An 8,894-nucleotide genomic window follows, 5' to 3' on the forward strand; every position below is an offset into this window, starting at 1 on the left:
TTACTTTGTTTCTATTGTATCTTTTTTATCGATTTTATCTTTCATCTTTGTACTACCGCTTTCAATTATTTTTCCTAAGTCTTTTAATGAAACTTCACCGCTACCGCGTTGTAATGGTTTCGGTTGATGTGGGGCTGGTTTCCAACCAACAAAATAAATTATTTGAAATGTAGCCGCAACACCATCATCCTATAAAAACGGAAATGTGCATAAAACAAATGAGTATTTATTTAACTAAAAGCTGTTTTTACCTTTCCATACAGTTCTTTATAAATTGCACTAGCTGCCATTAAAGTGTCTCTACTTATATGTGCAGGACGATTGAAAGCAGCATTATTTTCTGCCATACCTTTAAGATCCCACATTAGCTCATACATTGATGGATATCCAACAACAATTTCATCTGTATCAATTGTAAGCATGGTAAAACCAGCTCGATTTAATAAAGCTCCTATATCTCGTATCTATTAAAATAAAAATTTTAAATAAAATCGCACAAATAATATGATAAATTAATATAATACTTGTGTGAAAGGTGATATATGTGGAGCGATGCCACCTTGTCGTTCCAATTCGGCTAACTGTAATGCTCCACGCAACTCATATAATGTATCACCACCAAAAAGAGAACCTATAAATACTCCATCGGGTTTTAAACTTTTAATAACTTTTGTAAAACAGCCTGGTAGATCATTTACCCAATGCAAACTTAAGCTTGATATCACTAAGTCCAATGAACTTTCCTCAAACTATAAACCAATTATGTATTAATAGAGTGTTATAAATTTGGTAAGACATTTTAAAGGTTTTAAACTCACTTCCAATTGCTCTTCATCAACTTCGAGTTTTGTCATATTTAAACCCGGTGTTCCCTGTGCTTGCGCTAGCATTGTCGGACTTGTATCACATAATGTTAAATGGCCTACACTCTCCGCCAATACGTGCTTTGACAGAAAACCACGATTGCAACCAATGTCAGCTGCGCATTTGATTTCTCGTTTTATATCGAATATACGATCAGCTAAACGAAATCCAACTTCCTCTTTTAAATAATCATAAAGCTCTACATTTGGACTGTAAAATAAATATGTAAATAGCATACGATTAAATCATTTTATAATATTTGTTCACTTTATGGCAGCCCGCTCCTTTTGTAGTTTTTTTGCATTTCTATCGAATATCTTTACATATGCTGGCTGTGTTGTATAATGACGGCATGATGCTCTACTGCCTTGCAGTTGTGTCAAAATTGTTCGTAGCAGCGGTTTTTGTTGTTTTTGCATTAACATGCAAATGTTAAATAATAATTTAATATTAATTTGTCTAGAACTTTTAAACATTTCGGTTCGTATAGTTATTTTTGAATTAATAACAATGATCAGCTGCAAGTTTGAGGTTATAACAGGTGATTAAATTGAACAGAGCTGCCATCATCTTTAATTACTATGTATAATAATTTATTAACCTATAATAGTTAATATGTTAACTGTTTAAAACTTTAACTATTAAAGCTTATCGAACATGAGTACAAAAGAAAAAAGAACGAAAAGCAATTTGTTTTTTGAAATTTGCTATGAATATCATTTGCCACTATATTTTTTAAGGTGTATATTAAAAATACTTATAAAATTTTCGGGTATTTATGTATGTTTTAAATTTATTATATAAATTCACTGCGCAGTTTTTATTTACAATTCGTTGTTGTTTAAAAATTGTCTAGACTTTCAGATTTATTTCTATTGCACCCATGATAGCCACATTGGAATCTTTTGAGACAGTATTTTCCAAATTAATGGTAAGTTTATAAATGACCTGTGCTATTTTATCAAGAACATCACGTCGAGCAAAGCTCACGACTGGATACAAGAAATGTATCCGGTACTTTTATCTAGCTTTCATTAAGTTAAATGAAAATTAGAGTTTTAAATAATGAATTTTGTTAAGTGTATCAATACTGTTAATATGTCCGCGTTAGATTAGGAGACATACATTATGGTTAACACCATTATCCTTAATAATCAGAGTCGTGGTATTAAATAGAGATAGATTAATTAATTAGAGATTTAAGAGCAAGTAAAAGGTGTAAAATGAACATTTTTAAGGCACGAGAATTAGTTCGATATCCTGAAAAACATAATAGAAAGTAAAGCTTTGGTTTTGTGGTTATCTTTATTATTTGAACTAACAAGCAAGTGCTTTTATTTTCAGCATTTTTGTATCGACAGTGCGTTTAACGTATTGTTATAGATAATTGAAAACAATAAAGAGCATAACAAATTTACAGTGTATGACATTGTTGGTGATTCATGGACAAATATTAATACATAGCAATATATTGGTCAAACTGGAGTAACGCTTGAACTGCAAATCTGTTCATAATGTAATTTTGTTTCATTCGTAAGATTTGACACAAAACTAACTTGGAAGCATTATATTTTTACAAAAAGGAAAGCGCTTGGCATCAGACTGCAGAAGCTTCACTGGATACTGAACAAAAGCTCAAAGCTTTTTTAAATTTGGTATTGATATGCCGCATCTTCAAATATAGAAATTATCCAACGTTTCCAATCAAAAATTCTTAGAATAGTCTCAAATATATGACAAATGAATGCATACACTGCGATCTTAACAGTCCCGTAATTAAGAATGTTATGAAAAGCCAAGCCAGACATCACAAAATACGTATGCAAAATCATCCTAACCATTTTGTTAGTAGAATTATAACAGAAGAAAACAAGTTCACACGTCTCCGCAAGCAAATAGCACTAAAGCTTTAATCTGTGATCGACTTTACTTTTTGGTAAGTTTTGATTTATTAATCAAGATTAAATCTATTTATAATAAACGAAATTTTATGTGTATTGGTTACAGTGGCGTAATCAGGGACAATATATCCAAAAAAATTTTTTCGACAGTTCATTGAATTTTTGTGTTATGTATTATATCATTATACCACAACGGGCCATTATTTAAGCTCCAGATGGCTTTCTTGGTACACAAGATTGTCACTCTATCATATCATTAAATGGACGGCTTTATATCCTAAATCACTCTACCTAGACAATATTTCTTCTGGCAGTGTTTTGTAGCTTACTAAATTTTTGTGTTATGTTTTATATTGTCAATGTAGGTGGATCTCTCTTCTAACCCTAACCCTCCGTCTCTTCTAACGGAAAAAAGTAGCGTCCTTTATTAGTAACGATGAAATATCATTAGGGATCGCAGGTATAACCTAAGCTAACTATTTTATATGGTTTTATTCCCGAAACGAAGCGTATAATTCCTATTTAAAATAAAAGTTTTATGAAAAAACAATAAATACGGGTTATTACGTTATAAAAAATATTATTGTAAAAAAATATTATATGACAAATATTATTATATAAAAAATATTATTATATCGAAAATATTATTATATCAAAAATATTATTATATGAAAATTATTGTACACCTTGTATATAATATGGTTAACAATTGAATTTAAAATAAATAAATTTAAGTACAACTTATAGTTTTTATTGATTGTTAATTATATTTTAAAATAACACTTATAACTACTTAATTAACATAAAAAATTTGTTTTTTTCAACTTATTTTTTAATCATTTTTAGCTTATCCGAACCAAATACAAAACCTTTTTGATTACCATCTACGTCAGATATCTTACGTTTTGCTGCAAACGGATTCACTGAATTCAGCGGTGTGCGCGTTAAATCTTTATCGCTGCTGCTCAATTTAGATTCGGAATAAGAAACCTCCGCATTTTCCTGCATTTCCATGTCTAAGTCTGAAGTAGTAGAATTTTGTGTATTTGTAGGTGTTGTTGCAGTTGAATGAGGTCCAAAAGAAAACTTCTTTAAACCTGTCGGGGTATTCGAGCCAACAAACCGTTTTAAGGAAACACGCTTGACTAAACTTAATTCCATACTTTTTGGCGCCAAATTAGTTGTAGAAGTTGGAGTGTTACTGCTTTTCGCTACAAAGTTTTCTGCATTTAGTTGGGCTAAAGGTGACTCCGGTATATTTTCGTTAGCTACATCTTTTTCCCGTTGATTTTTTTGTTCTTCAACTTGCGGCATCAATTCACATAATTTGTCAGACAAATGTATACGACCTAGCTTGGTGGCATACTTAACAGCTAAAAGTAGCATATCTGGACAAGCAATCGTCTCTATCAGTTCTTTTGCGCGTGCTTCTATTTCGGTGCGACAAGCCAATGCAAATAATTTAATGGCATTCTCTTTAATTATTTTATCAGTTCCATCAACGTTCATGAAAGAGGCGCGTATAAGTGCATCTTCAAGTTCTGACTTTTCTGAATCCATATCACAGAGAGGTAAGCGCATATTAAGTTCTTGCATCATTGGACGTGGATTTGTCATTGGATACGATGTACCTCGGCATAGTACTGCTTGTACGATTTGACTTCGCTCGGATACATCAATAATGAAATAATTATTCGAAACGCTTTGACTCTGTTTCATACTATCGCAAATAGGATACCAACAATTACTTTTTAAGCTAAATAACTGCAAAAGCCCCATTGAATCTGTAAAAACAGGAGAGCCACAATCAGTGAATCCTAACCACGTCATTTTACGGTCTGCAGGCAAAGGTATTGGCAAATGTTGGGTTCGTAAACTTAAACCATTAGTTTGTATCAGCATTGCGGATATATGTTGTTGCTTATGTTCTCCAGCTGGTGCACTATGATAGCACACAATTATGCGTTCTTTATATCCAGCTAACGCTAAAACAGGACCAGGAATAGATATAATTTCACGTTGGGTGCCCATAACTGTGAAAAGGCGTAAATAATGATTGTTAGTGGCTACACCAACAATTTTAGTTGTAGCTATTAAAGCTTCAATACTTTCGCAATCTGGTAGTGTAACTGACCACTCTTTATTACCAGATGCTGCTAAGGCAATACACACCAATTTTGATGAACCCTCAGCTGAAAGCGACAACACTGTTGAACTTAGACTAGCCATATTATGTTGACTGTAATTTGTTATATGTAGTGAATGATGTATATTGGTGTCATGAAATTCAACGTCAATGGAACCATCAGCACCATCAGAGTGTGCAGTAACAATGCCAACATTATTCCACGCTAAATATCTATGCTCAAGGTGGCTGGGTGTAGAACTTGGCTGAAATGCTTCTTGTTGTTTGTAAGTCTTTACTACATAATTATGTTTGTCATCGTCATAATCGTCGACATCTGCATTATGCACAGATTTAGCTAACGAATCTTTTGTATCTTCATCACCTGTAAGGCCACCATTAATATAAGTTTCAGATGATTTCATTACCTGTCTCTTTAGTTTTTCAATTGAGACTCCATCAACATCTTCATCATCATCATAATTGTCATTGAAACCGTTGTCACTACCCGCAACAACATCGTCATTATTTCTTTCGAAATCTATATCTTCAAAGTCAACTTCATCAGCTTCGGCGTCATTAGCTACATCGGATATTGTAACACCACTAGAAAATAGTGTACCCAATTGTCCTGAAGCGTCACAATAAGCGAGCTCCAAATTATTTTTAGTATCCCAAGCAATGCAAGTGATTGCTTGACACTCTGACGATGGCGTTTCGCACTTTATGCTTTGCTTGCGTGTATAATCAAAAATATTTATTTCACCCTCAGTTGTGCCTGCAGCAATAAATTGACCATCCTTCGAAAATTGACAGCAGCTATAGTTGCCTTTATTTCGTTCGTCAGTGAGTTTAAATTGCAATTCCCAATTGTTTGTATTCAAAACATAAATTTCCTTTTTTTGCACATACGCCAATGAGTTTCCATTTTCTGGTTCAAAAACAGGAGTGCCTAAACACTCCGCACGCTCAAAACTGTTTGTCTTTATTAAACCGTTTATGGTTTTTACTTCAGTACCGCTGTTTAGATCCCATATTTTTAGTAAACCATCACCAGCAATAGATGCCAATAAACCTTTAGCACTGACATCCAGTGCCAATAAAGGGCCTTCGTGGCCTTCTAATTGAGTTTCGGTGCTAATGTCACCGTTCTTTATATATTTAATAAAGCAGTCTTCGGAGCCAGCAACAGTGTATATGTCCCTAATGCACACACAGGTGACTGGCGCAGTAAAACGTAACAAAGTACCAGCTTTCTCTATATCAGGATAAGTATACGATTGCAGTGTATTAAGATCAGTTGAAGCTAATAGTTTATCTCCTATATCAGCAATGCATATTACAAATTCTCCTAAGCAAGTAGATGTTGGATCATCGTCGTCTATACCTTTCCATTTTCGTATATCTCCATCTGAACCACAAGTGATAATAGATTCACCATCTTTGGTATATATTAGACTTGTGTGACCACTGGTATGCGCATAGCGCAAGCAACTTCTTTGGAAAACCATTTTTATTTTAATTTAGCATTAAAAATTACGAAATTGAATCAGCGAAACTAAAACCAATGCATACTAAACACTTGGCGCCAAAATAATAATAAAGTGCGGATTTTCATTGTGAATATTGAATTGTAAAGTTATATTGTGAATTATTTTGTATAGTCAATTTAATAGAATTCAGCATTTTGAAAAATTCAAAATAATGGAAAATTTGGTATAACAAAATTGTATAAATTCAATTCCAAGAACTGTAATGATTAGTAAATTATTAATTATTAAGTAATGAAAGCCTTTTAGATATATTGGCTTTGCAATATGCGTAATATTGTTTATGTTAAACAAAACCTAATGAGTCAGCGGTTGGATATGAGGACGTATATTAATGTCAGTATTTTATATGACATGAATTAATTTATATTTGTTATAAAAGTTATATGTTTAAAATAGTTTAGTTTCAAATTGTCATTATAATATACCAGAGATAATAGGGGTATTCACTCTCTCTTGTAAACTCATTGCAAGGAGCACGAAATGCAAGAATGCTATACAAAAACTGCAAGACTGCGAGAACACCTCTGTTGCAGAATTGCATCATCAAAATGAATCAGCTGTTTTTGCAGCCGTATCAAATTGAGCAAAGAAAAATAAAAGTATAACAATGCCGCGAACAAGTGAAATACAAAAATGTATAGATTTTTTTATTGAAAATAGTGCTTTTAATATTCTGATTGAAGGTATTAACATGTTGTTAATGTAGTTTTCACTACTATATAGTTTCTATTTGTTAGATGATGCAAATTACTGGGAAGTGATGGAGCAATTAAATGAAGACCTTTTGTTTACTTTAGTAAACCATCACAGAAATCACCAACCCGTACCAAAATCTATTCAATGGAGATCTACCATTCTTCAAGAATTTGATGAAGGCCGTTTTTGTCAGATGCTTAGAGTAAATTGGAACGTATTTTCCTTAATAGTCTCACTAATAAACTATTAAGGATTGCTATTGTTTTATATCGTTTGGGTTCATCAGGCGAAAATGCGGCTATTCGTAAAGTCGCTACATTATTTGTTGTTGGAGATATATGTAATAATAATATAATATAAAAATAATTAGAATTAGTATAATAAAAATATAACTAATTCTTAATTTATTATTGTTATTTGTTATATTTTTTATCGAGGGGGGTAGTGGGGCTTTGCACAGCAGAACGCACGACTTTCGGTGCAGAGCTGGATGATGTGTTGTCTGCAGACGATTCAATAAAAAAAACTTCGTTGCCTAGCGCAGAACTAGTTGGTGGCTATGGCAATGTTTCCGTACAAAATTAGACATGCGTCCAAACACTTCATTCAATAGTTCAAAATGTGAACAAATTTTCGTAAGTTTCGCTGAAATTGATAAATAGATAAATTAATTCACAAATGTATATGTATATAATATTATATTTGTGAAAACTTAATTAATGGTCACATCGATTTAAATTATTGAACGAAACGCATGTATATAGCATAGCCATAGATTAACATATCTCGAAATTTTACTAACAGTCAATTCAAATTTAAAAATGAGAAGCAACAAATGACAAAACAGCTGATTTCCGCCATTTCTGGTTTGTTGCAAGCAAATATACATAGGTTTCAGCATTGGAAGATTGCACGCAATTGCACGAAATTTTGTGCGTGTATTTTGTTGTTGTTATTTGCATTCTCGTACAATCTGTGCATTTCGTGCACCTTGCAATGAGTTTGCAAGAGAGAGTGAATACCCCTAATGTGTAATTTTGTTATATTTGATAATTCTTTATTGTCATTTAGCAGTAAACTGACAACAAGAGCAGAAATGTTTAATCGCTATAACACGTTGGCTTCGGACATTCTTTCTCAGTTTTTAAACGGGACCCATAAAACAAATGAATTTTTTAATCCTTAATCAATTTAAGCAGTTAAATATACTAATACAACGCTTGACTAAAACATAATAAATTACTTTAAATTAAAATGATTTCAAAACATTTCCTTATAAGTCGGTAGGCGATAAGTTGACATATGTGTTAAATTAATGATGTTGAAAAAAACAGTGTACTTTTCAATTGAGAAATAATTCAAGAAATATTTAGTGAAACTTGAAATAATTTAAATATTTATGATACAATTGTGAAAAAATACGCATTAATATATATTTTTAAAAAAAATCTTGCTTTTTCTACGTATATATTTGTGAAAAGATTTAATTACGTTATTGTGAATTGAACACTTTTGGTATTTGGTATTTTTGTTGCTGTCATAATATTTTTAATCATCAAAACAAAGGGGAGTATGTAGAAGAAAAATATTTTTTAGGTCGAAGCAAATATCAAAATTCATTTTAGATAAAAACAGTACTTATATCCAATTGTTTATATTAAAAAACTAAATAGAATAGAATTGAAATTTTCAATTAGTCGTACCTAAAGTGTAAACAACTACATTTGATTAAATAGTATTTTCTGGAAATACGTG

At 31.9% G+C, this 8,894-nt stretch overlaps 2 protein-coding genes across 2 annotated transcripts; both read right to left on the minus strand.

The window, feature by feature from the left end:
* Positions 1 to 1,411, minus strand: LOC119685441 (arginine-hydroxylase NDUFAF5, mitochondrial-like). The gene is made up of 5 exons (XM_038099716.1): positions 1,132 to 1,411; positions 819 to 1,074; positions 525 to 749; positions 252 to 464; positions 1 to 189 (listed from the first exon to the last, which is right to left on the minus strand). Exons 1-5 carry the CDS (start codon positions 1,338 to 1,340, stop codon positions 1 to 3), a joined length of 1,092 nt encoding a protein of 363 aa, XP_037955644.1. The 5' UTR covers positions 1,341 to 1,411.
* A 2,142-nt stretch (positions 1,412 to 3,553) lies between these two features.
* On the minus strand, positions 3,554 to 6,530 carry LOC119684501 (WD repeat and HMG-box DNA-binding protein 1-like). Its single transcript, XM_038098552.1, has one exon. The coding sequence runs from the start codon at positions 6,399 to 6,401 to the stop codon at positions 3,591 to 3,593; it is 2,811 nt and encodes a 936-aa protein (XP_037954480.1). The 5' UTR covers positions 6,402 to 6,530; the 3' UTR covers positions 3,554 to 3,590.
* Positions 6,531 to 8,894: the final 2,364 nt, after the last annotated feature.

This window comes from Teleopsis dalmanni, chromosome 2 (assembly GCF_002237135.1).
Source record: "Teleopsis dalmanni isolate 2A chromosome 2, ASM223713v2, whole genome shotgun sequence".
Lineage (NCBI taxonomy): Eukaryota > Metazoa > Arthropoda > Insecta > Diptera > Diopsidae > Teleopsis > Teleopsis dalmanni.

Coding starts and splice junctions, on each gene's coding strand:
- LOC119685441 (XM_038099716.1), bottom strand. CDS start 1,340: ATGTTTAAAAGTTCTAGACAAATTAATATTAAATTATTATTTAACATT. Junction 1,075..1,131: donor AAGGAGCGGGCTGCCATAAA/GTGAACAAATAT, acceptor TTTATTTTACAG/TCCAAATGTAGAGCTTTATG. Junction 190..251: donor ATAAAGAACTGTATGGAAAG/GTAAAAACAGCT, acceptor CCGTTTTTATAG/GATGATGGTGTTGCGGCTAC.
- LOC119684501 (XM_038098552.1), bottom strand. CDS start 6,401: ATGGTTTTCCAAAGAAGTTGCTTGCGCTATGCGCATACCAGTGGTCAC.